This window comes from Microdochium trichocladiopsis (genome assembly GCF_020744255.1).
Source record: "Microdochium trichocladiopsis strain MPI-CAGE-CH-0230 chromosome Unknown B0I36scaffold_3, whole genome shotgun sequence".
Lineage (NCBI taxonomy): Eukaryota > Fungi > Ascomycota > Sordariomycetes > Xylariales > Microdochiaceae > Microdochium > Microdochium trichocladiopsis.
The window spans coordinates 4,233,439-4,246,871 of record NW_025763546.1 but is presented as its reverse complement, the minus strand read 5'-3'; the positions used below and the strand labels follow the sequence as shown (position 1 = coordinate 4,246,871).

The 13,433-nt window shown below is 57.2% G+C and overlaps 8 protein-coding genes across 8 annotated transcripts; 4 read left to right on the top strand and 4 right to left on the bottom strand.

Annotated features, from left to right (window-relative positions):
* Nucleotides 1–266: 266 nt before the first annotated feature.
* B0I36DRAFT_347640 (thiamine pyrophosphokinase) lies at nt 267–1,426 on the bottom strand (the record flags this gene model as incomplete). The annotated part of the gene is made up of 2 exons (XM_046156588.1): nt 267–1,129; nt 1,258–1,426. 2 exons carry the CDS (start codon nt 1,424–1,426, stop codon nt 267–269), a joined length of 1,032 nt encoding a protein of 343 aa, XP_046016023.1.
* Nucleotides 1,427–1,590: 164 nt separating this feature from the next.
* B0I36DRAFT_406683 (uncharacterized protein) lies at nt 1,591–2,585 on the top strand (the record flags this gene model as incomplete). The annotated part of the gene is made up of 1 exon (XM_046161824.1): nt 1,591–2,585. Exon 1 carries the CDS (start codon nt 1,755–1,757, stop codon nt 2,583–2,585), a length of 831 nt encoding a protein of 276 aa, XP_046016022.1. The 5' UTR covers nt 1,591–1,754.
* Nucleotides 2,586–3,503: 918 nt separating this feature from the next.
* B0I36DRAFT_319387 (uncharacterized protein) lies at nt 3,504–4,084 on the bottom strand. The gene is made up of 2 exons (XM_046153406.1): nt 3,830–4,084; nt 3,504–3,666 (listed from the first exon to the last, which is right to left on the bottom strand). Exons 1-2 carry the CDS (start codon nt 3,980–3,982, stop codon nt 3,628–3,630), a joined length of 192 nt encoding a protein of 63 aa, XP_046016021.1. The 5' UTR covers nt 3,983–4,084; the 3' UTR covers nt 3,504–3,627.
* Nucleotides 4,085–4,284: 200 nt separating this feature from the next.
* B0I36DRAFT_361238 (uncharacterized protein) lies at nt 4,285–4,959 on the top strand (the record flags this gene model as incomplete). Its single annotated transcript, XM_046158453.1, has 2 exons — nt 4,285–4,851; nt 4,948–4,959. 2 exons carry the CDS (start codon nt 4,285–4,287, stop codon nt 4,957–4,959), a joined length of 579 nt encoding a protein of 192 aa, XP_046016020.1.
* Nucleotides 4,960–5,511: 552 nt separating this feature from the next.
* On the bottom strand, nt 5,512–6,793 carry B0I36DRAFT_286486 (uncharacterized protein; the record flags this gene model as incomplete). The annotated part of the gene is made up of 4 exons (XM_046151602.1): nt 5,512–5,837; nt 5,925–6,025; nt 6,152–6,172; nt 6,293–6,793. 4 exons carry the CDS (start codon nt 6,791–6,793, stop codon nt 5,579–5,581), a joined length of 882 nt encoding a protein of 293 aa, XP_046016019.1. The 3' UTR covers nt 5,512–5,578.
* Nucleotides 6,794–7,489: 696 nt separating this feature from the next.
* B0I36DRAFT_421519 (uncharacterized protein) lies at nt 7,490–9,173 on the top strand. The gene is made up of 3 exons (XM_046162183.1): nt 7,490–7,922; nt 8,015–8,456; nt 8,522–9,173. The coding sequence occupies exons 1-3, from the start codon at nt 7,715–7,717 to the stop codon at nt 8,859–8,861; spliced, it is 990 nt and encodes a 329-aa protein (XP_046016018.1). The 5' UTR covers nt 7,490–7,714; the 3' UTR covers nt 8,862–9,173.
* Nucleotides 9,174–9,587: 414 nt separating this feature from the next.
* On the top strand, nt 9,588–11,351 carry B0I36DRAFT_347635 (uncharacterized protein; the record flags this gene model as incomplete). The annotated part of the gene is made up of 1 exon (XM_046156587.1): nt 9,588–11,351. The coding sequence occupies one exon, from the start codon at nt 9,588–9,590 to the stop codon at nt 11,349–11,351; it is 1,764 nt and encodes a 587-aa protein (XP_046016017.1).
* Nucleotides 11,352–11,455: 104 nt separating this feature from the next.
* Nucleotides 11,456–13,185, bottom strand: B0I36DRAFT_361234 (uncharacterized protein; the record flags this gene model as incomplete). Its single annotated transcript, XM_046158452.1, has 2 exons — nt 11,456–12,721; nt 12,946–13,185. 2 exons carry the CDS (start codon nt 13,183–13,185, stop codon nt 11,456–11,458), a joined length of 1,506 nt encoding a protein of 501 aa, XP_046016016.1.
* Nucleotides 13,186–13,433: the final 248 nt, after the last annotated feature.

Here is a 13,433-nt window from a genome sequence, read left to right as displayed (position 1 = left end):
TGTCCATGGGTATATTTATAGGGGCTGTGGCTGTTAAAACCTCTCGTGCTCTAAGGAACCTGAGCGACATCTAACGGGAGTGTAGCTAGCTCAGGTATAGTGTTCATAGATTTCAAGACCAAGCTCGAAAGGCATGTCTCTGGGTATCCTTCAAATATGCTCAAGCAAGATGGCCAAGATTCACTGGGGAGACTACATTCGCCCCATCAGAAAATGATAGAATATAAATCCTCCCCCGAAAAAATGGCGCAAAAGCTGGGCATCGTCTAATCATCATAACCGTCGTCCCTCTTCAGAGCAATAGTGAACAACACGTCCCGCGTCGTCCACACCTCCACCACGTCCGCAACGACGTGGTTGCTCGTGCTCACTTGCCCGCCAAACTCGGTCTTCCAGTCCTGCACGTCCCACTCGAGCCCCCGCGTCGATATGACCGAGGGCTCGCGGATCGGCAGGATGCCGACGTGCTTCGCAAACGCGCTTGCCTTTTTGTCCGCTTCAGATGACGACGACGATGATGATGATGATGCACGCACGTGAATCCGATGCGTCTTGCCACCTTGCAGCAGGAAGGTCAGGCCTTCCTCGCTGAGCAGGAATATCCTCCCCTCGCGCTCGTACGACCCGGCGTCCTGCTGGAAGAGATACAGGTGGTGCAGCTGGCTGAGCCCTTGGTCGACACGTCCGCCAAGACCACCAAGGCAGATGATGTCGCGCGGCGGCAGGGAAGGCGGCGGCAGCTTGCTTGAGCTGTCGCTGTCGCCACCGACGCCATTGTGGCTCGTGGATCGGGAGCTTTGCGCCTTGGCGCGCACGTGGCGGACCGCCTTGGTGAAGTCCGTCGAGTACTGGTCTGGGTCGTGGATGATGTCACATGTCCTGCTTGGTCGGTGCTGGGTATCGTCGTTGCGATCAGTGGAAGTCTGCACGGTAGCTGGAAGTGGGGAGGAGAAGAATGACCGCGCCTCGTCCGTGAGCGAGTCCAGATCTCCGATGATTGTGTCCAGGTCTCTGTACCACCCGCCGGACGAGGACGATGGGGTTTGTTGCTGCTGCTGCTGTTTCTCCTTGCGCTTGCTCAGCTGGAGGACGCGATTTGCCCCGCCGTCAGCGGCGACTCTTTCTGATGCTGTTCAGAGCAAGAATTGTGGGCGACCACGACATTAGTATATTATTCTGGAGGATGGAGGTGCACCAGGCACAGCAGGACCAGATTTTGCTGGACCAAATTTGCCGGGCCAGAGGATTCATGCGTACCGCCACTCCATAGCTCGTCAAAGAGCGGCTCATTACCGACCGGTTGGTTGAGTATCACCAGCGCATAGTCGTAGGTGGAATACGCTGACGGGCGGACGACCCGGGGTAGATGCCACTCGACCAGCGACGATGATGAGCCTCCTTGCTCAGTGTTCGCCGGGTGAGTCATCGAGCGTCTCACAGCTCGCCGTCGAGCACACAGAGAGGCGGATGAGAACGGGTTGTTATCGTGCCCAGGATCGAATCTTCCAGATTGGACGTAGTTGAGTGAAGCGGAAAATGATGCAAGGGTCCGTCCTTACGACGCCTACGTGGATAGATCAGCCCCGCCGTGGCAGCCTGTCTCCTCTTTCGTCATTTGAGCCGAAGGCTACACAGTCATCAATAAATCCAAGCAGGCAGACACAGTATACAAGACTAGATCAAGTTATAGCAGTGCTTTCTTGCGATCTCTACCCTCGGGGGCATCTGGAGTATTCACAGCATATGGCGCCGCAATGTCTAAAACATGCATTTCACAAGATGCATCCAGGAGCGGCGAGGACTCGACTCGGACAACGCCATACTCCAGCATACTATTAGACCTACCAGCCGAGATCCGGTATCAAATATTCTACTTCCTCCTGGTCTACCACGGCCCCATTGCCGTTTTCGGATCGCGACGCATAAGGACTCGCGTCGACGCGGCGATTCTCTCCACGAATAAGCAACTCCATCACGAAGCTAGCGCAGTGCTCTACGGGCAGAACAGCTTTAACCTCGATACCTCAGAGACATCTGATGAGGGCGCGCCGGCTGCCTTCCTACACTCTATTGGCACACGCAACGCAGGACTGATCCGGCACATCTGCATCACATTTCCCCATCACTACGCCCGGGATCCGGACACTGCGCGATGGCACGCCCTTCGAGACTGCGATGTGCTCACGCTGGACGTCGTGCGGGAGGTCTGTACGGGGCTGCGCACGCTCGCGAGTGCTCGGCAAACCGCAAACGTCGCGGAGTGGGAAGTAGGGCTTCAGCATATACCTTGGGAGGACGCAGACGAGATACTGGGGAAGATCGATCGCCACTTCAGGACGGTTCCGGATCTTGAGGAAGTCGTCGTGTGGATGACCGCAAGGCCTCCCTCGACGCGGATCAGACCGCTTTTCGAGGGCCGAAGCTGGACTTTAAAGCTTGACTGGTCCTTCGAGACGGAACAAACTTGGGAGCATGGGTACATTTCCGATCCTGACGCGGACTATTCCACGGCCCGCAGCGTCTCACCCGTGGACCCAGACCCTGAGGACTATCTCGAGGATCAAACCCTGGACTGGTTTGATTAGACTCTTGGAAGGCTGTCGGCCGCACAGGTGTGCCGGATCTGCATACCTGGCTCACTTTAGCAACTCCGCCTATGCACGGCCCTTCATCCGACTTCTAGGCTGCAGTTTTACGACCGAAACAGCCAAATAGAACTAGGTGCCTCGACCAAGACTCCTGACGGTCTCCCCTTCGTTGCATCACCGTCATGGACTAAAATAGTAGGAACTAGTCTACCATACCACAGCGTGCAGCCCAATGCTAGCTCGCTGTGAGCCGCAAGAATCGACAGCACGGGGCGATCACCTCGCGATGTTCTCCCAATCTCCTGTCCAGCTTCATGAGCGCCTGCTGCCGATGGAGGTGTACGTGGCTATAGAACCAAATTGGGGTCCTGAAACAAGAACGAGAACGTGGGCAGACATCCCGAACCCTGATGGGGTTTTGGAGGAATCGCACGGGACTGTCCACGGATAGTGTCATGAGGTTCGGAACTGTCCCAGCTGCTGTGCGGCCTGTCTTGTATTTTGATCGTTCTATGGATCTAGCATGCCACTGCACAAAGACGTTTCGCGAATACATGGAGCTAATTGCCTCGTCTAGAGTTCGGCATGATGCCATGTAGACTTATTGTGATGCGCGGATATTCTGGCTTCTTGATCACCTCCCCAACGTCACAAGCCGTCCATCGATTCGTCGTCTACGTCCATGCCATCTTCGGCGCCGTCGAAATAGTCCTCATCCGAAAAGTCAGAGTCAAGGTAATCGTCGTCGTTATCATCGCCATCCGAGAAGTGTGATACCTCGCCGTTCCTTTTGAAGGGGTCGATCGCCCAGCCCAGATCTGTCATCATCGTCTTGACCTGGGTTGTCAGATCGGACTCTGACACCCACACCCTGATTTCCTTGAGCGACGAGACAGCACGGAAGTGGCTGTCGACCAGACTCAAGACTACGGGCTGCCGCCGTCCCCAGCTTTCCTTCAGGCAAACATATCATATCTCAAGTCACTGATTCTTTTTACAGCCGTAGTAATGGAGACGAGGCTGTCGCAACGGTGCTTGATCATAGTGAGTCGAGCGATATCTTCTCGCTCGAGTACAGGTGAGCCATTGCTAAAGCACTGGAGTCGTGGATACTCGATGCTCAACGGACCAATTTGATCAAAGAACCATGGCAGAACTCCTACAGTGTCGAATTTGTTCCCGCCACAGCAGACTGCAGTAGACTCTTGGTATATCTGCTTATTCGTCTGGGTGGTCAACAGATTGTGTGACTTGTCGTAGCCTCGGAACATGGGTATGACTCGTTCCGGTTGCGCTAGAACGAGAGGGTAGATTGGATTGCGGTGCTCGGCCGGCAAGCCAAGGAAGCTGGCTTTGAGGGGGTTGTGTTGCTTACATGTCCGCGTTCCGTACATTATCGCATATTACGAAATGGGCCAGCCCTTGAGTACCACCAGTGCGGGGTTATATGGGACGGACTAATGCACAAGTTATTATAGACGAAAACAGTTTATCACGCGGTCAGCAAGCTGACTGAATTCAGCTAGGCATGTGCTCGGGCTTACAGACTTTACCGAGAAAGCTGCAGGGATGTCTTCGCTGCATTAGTAGTTCACCTCTTGAAGAATCCAGCAGGTTTATGAAAGTAGCGAGGGTTTTTGTTGATCTCTAGAGAGGTATTAGTACTAGTAAAGGCTTAGAAGGTATAAGAATAGGCATGTCCCTCACGGGCGTCTCTAAACCTATCTTCCTCTCATTATCATCATCACCGTTCTCCACGGCTCGTCGCGTATCTCCAATCTCTCTCACATCCACCTTTCTCATTCGTAATATGCTCTTCAAAACTTTCGCCATCCTGAGCTACCTGACTGCTCCTATCTTGACCATCGACATCCTCTGGCACCCGTCCGCTAACTGCCAGGGCCAATATGCTCTCGGATGTCTTGATTACATCCATTTCCAGTGCTGCTCCGTAGGGTGGAATGCCAACCCAGGCAGCTTCAGATTCAATGGCGACTTGGCTAATATTCTCAACATATGGGCTTTTACGCGCGCAGGATGCCCCGACAAGGATCCCCCCGACGGTTCCTTTAAGGGTGACGGCCGTAGGGAGATATGTTTCATAACGCCTAAGTATCGCAGCGCGTACTATGACTACGGCGGCCCTGGTCGCCCGGCCGGCGTCGGGAAAAGAGGCCCTTGTGGGAGGCCGAATGCCCTTGTTAAGGCTGATGGTACCAAGTTCGACCTGTCCGGACTTGACGAGAACCAGTACAATGAAGTGGTATGTTACTTTAAATATGTGTAATAACGCTCCTCACGATACTAGTATATGCTAACACGTTCCTGCTAACCCAGTAAGCTAAAACTTAAAACCTAGGCTATTTCATAAGCTTCTTTAATAAACCCCGAGATACTACCCTTCATAACTGCTGACTTTAACCTGTAATATATAGCGTCGAAATTCTCGTGGGCAATAGCTCAACTATCGACATTGAGAGCCACTTAGCCACGTTCAACATCCAACATATAGCACAACTCACCTAGCACTGGGCTACTGCGATAAAAGTGGGAAGCTGTACGAGATGTAGAGGAACTCATGCTATAACGGAAGGACTCCTTAGCACTGACCTTTCTGCAAATGAAGGGTTAAGATATGGACCTGGTATACAGCAGAGTGAGCACGTCCCGACTGCAGTGGGGCGTATTCTGATGAGAAGAAGGGCCGCTACCTTAGTTCGATCACATTAGTGTCATCATTCGTTCTAGGGGTGAGAGCGGTCCTGGGGATATTTCGCCTCTCTAGCAGGATTGTCTGGGCAAGTACCATGCCGGCTCCCGTTGACCGCGAGTACACCCCGCTAGATACTAAGGAAGACAGTACTATACAGCCACTCACTACAGAGGTCAAGCACTATAATTTATGTGAAGTGCTAGTGCCCTACAATATTCGTGACTATGGATGACGATAACATGACCGCCAGTTGTTCTCCGGGGAGCTGGGCATAGAATCAGATTCTCCCGTCGGTGTCATTAGCCTCCGCCGCCTCTCCTGTGGCGCTGGGCACGTCGTTTTCATCCTCCAGTACTTCATCCACTTTCAGCTCAGGCCACTGTTCTCGCAGGAGCCGCGCCAGGTGACGAATCCCCCACTTCTCACACGTCCGATGACCGACGCAAACAACGGCCATTCCACGCTGTCGAGCAGCCTGGAGTCCAAGCTCGCGGACAGCCCCAGTCAGATAGAGTACCTGTGAACAAATAGAGTTCCTCGCGAGTTGCTCCGCTCCTCTTCCCCCGCCATCAGGTAGAGGAAGTGCCTCCCCGGTTCCATCAAGATCCGAAGACGAGGCGGACAATGACGAGGATATCAATTCTCCCGCAATAGTCTCAACTTGCTCAACTTCGGCCGGATGGAAGGCGTTCATGATGGTGATCACCCGGATCGGTGTGTTTATCTCGCCGGCTTGAGTTGAGCTGATTCCATTTGCAGTCGTAGTAGCATTGTCACTGCCGATGGAACTTCTCCCTTGGTCCGGGTTTTCCACCGTCTCGTGAGGCGTGTCCTGGTCAAAGCCATAGACACCCTCAAACGCGCCAAACTCCTCTTGGAGCAGCCCCAAGATCCTCCCTCTCGACATGCCCGCCCCTTTGCCATTTCCACCATCCACAAGACCAACAAGGGCGATCGTCCGATCAGGATCACCCTTGTAACCCTGAATCACAACGGAGTTGTCCACGTCCATCCCCAGCCGCTTGCCCAGGGCCACATTGTTCCCGACGGTCAGCACCTCATCGAAGCCCTTGTGGTTCGCCAGCACCGTCGCGCGTCGGGGCATGCGCCGACGGTCTAGGGCCCATGGGCGATGGAGGAACGCGAGCGGCGTCTGCAAGCCGGGTTTTCCCTTGGCCTCGTGCGCATTCGCTGCGTTCCCATCTTCAGTAAAGTGGTGGTGATGGTCGTCGTCGAGGGCATGGTAGAATCCTCGAGTCGGGGTGATTGATAGGACGACGCGCGATGCTGGGGCGCGGTTGTGCAGCGGGTCGAGAAAGGTAAAGTTCTTGGACGAACCGCGGCGTATCCTTGGGCTGTGATAGGCAAAAGCTACGTCGCCATTGCGGACGGGGAAGAGGGCTTTTATGAAGCTGGCAACTTGAGCGATGGTAGGATTTGGCCCAGGCTTGTGACGGTGCTGGTGATGGCTGGCATGGTTTGCTGCAGGCATGGTGTCTGGTGCGGTTGACTGCCTGATCGCAGCTCGTGCGGAATCCTCAAGATCTGGTTGGGGGAATAGCTGTATAGAAGGACGGAAGGCTAGAATTGAGCGCGGGCTACTACAAGAAGAGCCAATTGTCTGACCCGTTGACTCCATGACGTCGACATATCTGACAGACACTAACAATATGTTTCGAAACCACGACCATGTGGAGTGCAGGTAGGGCGCACATGAAGACACCTTACTCGAGGCGAATAATATGCTCGACTGACATTCTTGATTGTCCACTGTCAACACTCTGTAGCATGGTGCCAGTAGAAAGACTGCCGAGAGCACACAGCTGGGCTATCAAGAACGACCACCAATAGAAGGTCATGCGCATGCCGGCACACAAACATGCAAATGTGGGTCTGGATGTGTCCCATTCTGGAGGCACCACAACTGCCTTTGAACGTCCCGGATGCAGAAATGATTCGTCTCTGACACTACCTAGGTACTGAAGAGCTGCCTACTGAGCCATGCTGTCACAACGACCTGCCATGACCCTGTGTGCGTGCGAAGCCTGGGGTCCTGAATAGGTATTGTTACCAGTCGTGCAGCGAGTGGGTGGATGTAAGAAGTGGGGTCATGCAAAAGAGTGTCCTAACAAAGACGTCCTCCCTCGGGCAGAGCCGCTCAATTATGACGCTTGATTTTTCACCGGGCCGGATCGCTGACAAACCCACCACCACGCCGACATCCGACCAGCACAGCGTCCAGTCGCCCGCGGTCGACGGCTTTTGTCGATTGCCTCATCCTTTTCCCCTGCCGGCCTTTGATTACAGCGACACCGCCACCTTTCTGCACTCGCCCACCACCGCGGCTTCCCTTCTCGTTTGTTTTCCTTCTGTACACCACCAGCATCTCGTCCTCGCATCCACAACCGCCACAATGTACCGCTCAGCGCTGCGCGCCACGCCGCGCATCTCGCCGTCCGTCCGACACTCGGCCCTGCGCTCCGCCGCACCCCGGCGCTTCGCCTCGACCGTGCCCGCCGACAAGAGCCGCAGCTGGAAGAGCTCGGCCGCCAGATGGGGTCTCGCCATTGGCGCACTCTACTACTACAACACAAGCACAGCGTTTGCCGAGGAGCCCATATGTATGCAAGCATCCATCAGATCGACACCGGATCGACGAGGATTGGAGTTTGGAGTGAGCAATGCTAATTGCGAGTGTTCGGCCCCGTTACAGCATCGACAGTGCCCGCCCCGGCGCACTTCTCCGACGATGACATGACCACCGTCGACGCAATCGTCGCCCAGAAGCGCAAGGAGGCCGAGGCTCGGCAGCTCAAGGCCGCCGCCAGCGAAGCGACCGCCAAGTCCCCCGCGGCCTCCGCCACGAACACGAAGACGACACAGAACCAAGATGGCTCCTCCTCCTCCTCCAGCAGCCCGTCCGAGGGCGATGCGCAGGCATCCCCAGCTCCACAGCCGGGCAGCCCGGAGGCGCTCGAGGCGGAGGCTGGCCAGCAGGGCGCTTTCAACCCCGAGACGGGCGAGATCAACTGGGACTGCCCGTGCCTCGGCGGCATGGCCGACGGCCCCTGCGGCGAGGACTTCAAGGCCGCGTTCAGCTGCTTCGTGTACTCGACCGAGGAGCCCAAGGGCATAGACTGCATTGACAAGTTCCAGTACGTCCATAGTGGTTCACTGTGCAAAAATAACGTTAGAGTTGCTGACAATCTTCACCCTACAGAGCCATGCAGGACTGCTTCCGCCAACACCCCGAGATCTACGGCGAGGAGCTAGCTGACGACGAAGAAGCCGGCGAGGCTGCGCCACCGGTCGAGGGTGAGGCTGCTGCGCCTGCGGCCCCGAAGACTGCCGCCACGACGGAATCGACGGATGCTGTGCCCGCCGAGATCCCAAAGCCTGAGAAGGAGACCGCGAAGGTTGAGACGACCGCGCCGAAGCAAGCTCAGCCTACATCGGTGACAGCCGAGGCGCCTGCGCCCAAGACCAAGCTCCCGACCAGCAACTCTGGGCCCAAGCCTGATCCCATGCGCGACGCGACTCAGGCGCCTGTGAAGAACTAGACGAGGGAGTTTCCGATTGTACCATACAGGTGTGTGTGTAATGGGACACGAAAGACGGGAGCTCAGGATGGGAAGGCACGCATCTCACTCGCATTTTGAAAGAAAAAAGTATTTGTACCGGTGCTCGTCGCATAAAGGGATCCTTGAGAGATGGCATCTGGAGAGCTAGTGTACAACAAGATCTGTATATATTCACAAGCACGAGTTATGTCTCAATAGACGCTGAAAGCGAAGTGAGCAGGGCGTGCCAAGGACGTGTCCTGGTAGCGTTGTTTTGGTTTCGGACAACAGAAAGTGTAAAATCCAGTGAGCCTTTTTTGAACTGGTTAAGTTTGCACATCATTTGTCATGTGACCGTTGAGACGATGAGTCTTCTCCACGTCCCATCATATTGCCACTTTCTTCCAACGCAACTCAGCCTTGAATTCCCACGACTGTAGCTTGAAGCTTGAGGCGTGGCCAGACGAGTACCCTGTAATGAAAACAGTAGGCGTCGGATGTGGTGCCTCCGCCCCACTTGGAGAATCTGGGGTAACTTTTACTTGAGGACCACCAGGCACGACTCACGTCAGACTACTCCTCCTGCCGTCAAATCCTGTCGCGACCTGGCCTGTCACAGCAGCACGACCAGACGGCTGCTCAGCATTGCAGCTGCCCCCGGCGTTGATCCTCTGATGGCCCGGATGGCCCGGCAGCACACCCGACACGCGGAACCAGAGACGCGGCATGGGCGCCACGCCGCCATCAGACCCGGGGCCCGAAGGCGGTCGCCGTGAGCTCGAGGCCGGCCCGCCGCCCCAGGCGGTTCGAGTGAAGCGCGCACAGGTGCCCCGCGCCTGTCCACGATGCCGCAAGCTGCAGAAGGCCTGCAGCGACTTCCGCCCGTGCCAGCGCTGCGTCCGGGCCGGCCTGGCAAAGCAGTGCGGCTCGGGCCTGGCCCTCGAGCCACAGCTGCCACGGCAGGCCCGCGCACCGGCTGGCTTCAATGCAGCCGCTGACGGCAGTGGGGGTGGGAATGGAGGCATCCCGTCGCCAGGGACAGCGTCGACATCGGGAGGTGCGGCGGCAGCCCCCTCGCCCCTCTCCGTCTCGCTCACAAACTCTGCCGCGTCGCCCGTCACGCCCCACGCCTACACCAGCTTCGCCAGAGACTCGTTCCACCGCCAGACCGGCCTCTTGTCGCCCCCAGTCATCCAGCACTGCTCCGACCGCTTCCACGAGCGCCTGTATCCCACCATCCCCATTGCCACCCAGGACTACCTCCGCCGTCTAGCAGCTCGTACCGACGGAACCGAGGCGGGCAACGAGGCGTACTGCGTGCTGCTGGGCATGAGCGCCATGGTCCTGCTCCAAGTGGAAGACCCTCTAGGGACCGGCATCGCTCCCGCTCATATCCCCGCCAAGAACAACAGGGCATATGGCTCCATCCTCCTCGAGGAAGCCCTCGCCGCGCATCGCCACCTCGCCCGCCGCCCCAACCCGTCGTTCGAGCACGTCCTCCTCACCTTTTTCATCTACGCTTGTCACGGCACGCTCCTGCATCACAGCCAGGCATTCTTCTTCCTGCGCGAGGCGACGACGCTGCATCATCTCACGCGGCTCGAAACCATGGACCCGCCCACCAGGCAGCTCGCGGAGCGGTTGTTCTGGGTGCTGCTCATCTCGGAACGCTCTCATGGCATCCGCTATCGCCGGCCGGTCACTCTGCAGGTCACGAGTGCGGGACCAATCTTGCCAATGTATCCAGCTAGTCAGCAGCCGTTGCACGCGGGTTTCGTCTGTCTCGCAGCTTTGTTTCGCCCCCTTGATACATCCTTCATTGCGCTTCTGAACCAGGAACTCACCAGCATCCGGCCATCCATCGAGTCTTTGGATGAGGTTGAAGCCGGGGTCGCATCAGCCCTTGACGAGCGCAGTCTCGCTGTGCTCGAGGCGACACAGAAGGCCAACCTCTTCATCACTCAAGCCTGGCTGCTCATCATCATCTGGCAGCTGCGCCTGCGCCTCGGTCAGCTTATCGCGCCCAACGCAACGATGCATGACACCGGCACGGCGAACACTCTGGGAGCCAGGCCCAGCATGAGTCGCACGTACGGCTACCCTCTGCACATAGCACGCAGCCTGACGCTCTCGGTCCAGGACCTCCCGCTGGACTCGATCAAGGTCCACGGCGTAGGCATCACGGAGAAGGTGTTTGATGTCGCGTGTGCAGTGGCCAATGTCCTCGCGAGGATCCCGTTCTTTGAGGACTTTAGTGCCCCGGACCGGGGTCTGATGAGTGGCTCAGCACGTATCCACGACGATGGGAGCAGCAGCAATCACCACCCCCACCACCACCATGAGACGGCGCAGATGACGAGAAAGGCCATGGCCGAGAACGACTTTACATATCTCCGACGTCTTATGCAGCAGCTCCCTTCCGGATTGACAGTGTACGATGACCTTCTCGTCAAGCACATCAATCAAGACGCAGACGGCGCTGTCACTTGAACAAAAAAAAAACCGACTTCTCATCACTGAATTTAAAAACCACAAATCGTAGCACAACCTGGACGCCCGCGCGATGCACAACTCGACTGCCAAGTTCCATATCCCTACTCACTACTCCACTCCTCGCGAATCACCTTCGCCACCACACCCCAAAGCCCCTTGGGGCGGTACGCGCTTATCCAGTAGTTCTCGTGTGCGTCCTTGCCTACGACAAAGATGCCGTCTGGGAAGTCGTAAGGACCTTGGTTCGTCTGGATGTATCTTGGCGGAGCGGCCTTTTTCTTGCCACTACTGCTGCCGTCACCGCCCTTGACAGCAGCCCCAAGGTCCGTGTCGTACAGCTTCGCCTTGCACCAGTTGGTGTACAAGAGCAAGTGCATCCTGCTCTCCCCAAAGAACGGCGGGGCGCGGTTCACCGGGTCCTGCCTCACCAGGGCTCCATACGCCTCGCACTGCTCGGGCGTCGACTGCGTCACCAAGGCCTTCCGGATCGCCCCGGCGACCTGGCTGATGGGTGTGGTGAGGGCGTCCCGGATCGGCATGAGCTGGATCATGAACGCTATCGCATTGCCCAGGTACGGCCGGTTCGGCGGGAACCGCTCGGGCATGCGGCCCCGGACCTCGACGACCTGCTGGATGTTGACAGGTGCCAGGGCCGCCGCGCTGTCCTTGTCGTAGTGCGCGAGCGCGAGCCGGCTGAACCACGCGAGCAGCACATCGCCCTCCGATACCCAACCCCCATCCCCACCGCCACTCTTGGCCAGGTCGGCGAGCGCCTGCTCGCGCAGCTTCTTCCAGAACTTGGCCGGGATGCACAACATCCCGCACTCCTTGGGCGTGACCGCCAGCATCCAGAGGTTGCGCGCCACCCACGCCAGCACGCCCGACATCTTGAGGTGCACGTCCTCGAGCAGGTGCTTCTCCTTGGGCGCCAGGCCGTACTCAGCCAGCGGGTACTCGTCGGCGGGTAAGGGCTCGGGGATCTCGTCCTCCCGCCCTTCGAGCATGAGCCTCCACGCCCGCAGCACGCTGCCGAGCCCGATGCTGTCCATGGCGACGTGCAGCCAGTGCACGACCACGACCGTCGAGTCCCGGAACGAGACGACGCGCAGGCCGAACTGCGGCCGGTCCGAGTACAGGTAGTCGCTCGCCCAGATCGGAACCCCCGGCGCGTAGATGAGGCTCTTGAAGTCGTCCGGGTCGCAGATGACCGACGGTGTCGACGCCGAGGGGGATGGGCGCGGCAGCTTGCTGGCCACCGGGTGGTCGTCAATCTTGGTGTCACTGTGGTCGGCCGAGGTGAAGTCTACCGCTCGCCTGGAAGCCGAGAATGTCGTGGGGATGTGGTGTTCCAAGGATTTCCCGTCGGCCTGTTTTTTTGGAGGGGGTCAGAAACGCACGTATCAGTAGTTGCTGCTTGTCGTATCATCTTTAAAGACATCCGCTCCCCAGCCCACCGTCCATAGCTTCCTCTTCACACAAAATAGCGAAACACCACAACGCGACGCGCAAGCGCCAAGTAGTCACGTCAGACCACCATTGAGCTTCAGGTGAACGAACAAATAAAAGCCACAGCAAAAAAAAAGAGACTCACACTCCTCCGGAACCTCGCCCCCAGCTTGTCCCACCCTTTGCGCTCTGAGACAAGCCTCGTCATCCCGCTGTGCAGCTGGTCCACGTCGAGAACCTCGTCGTACACGAGCATGACGTAGATTGTGTACGTCCGGAAGATGATTGTGTCGTCAAAGTAGCCCACGGGCACCACCTTGTCCGTGGGCACTCGTGCCGGCTGGGCTGGTCCGCCCGAGAGGAAGGAGGGGAGCCAGGACGTCATGTTTTCTTTCTCCTTTCTGCTTTTCTGCTGACTTTCTCTGTCTTGATCTTCTTACCCCGCAGTCTTTTGGTATTGTTGGGTGTTTGAGCCGCGCGTGTATTGATGGTTGCTCTAGTTTCGTGGTTTGTCGTTTTGTGGTCGCCGTGAAATAAAGTCCTGGAGGTTTTGCACCTAAGATCTCATAGAATCGGCCTTTGACGTCGACACAAACAATGACACAAACTCGCGCGGGGTCAAGCTACAGGACG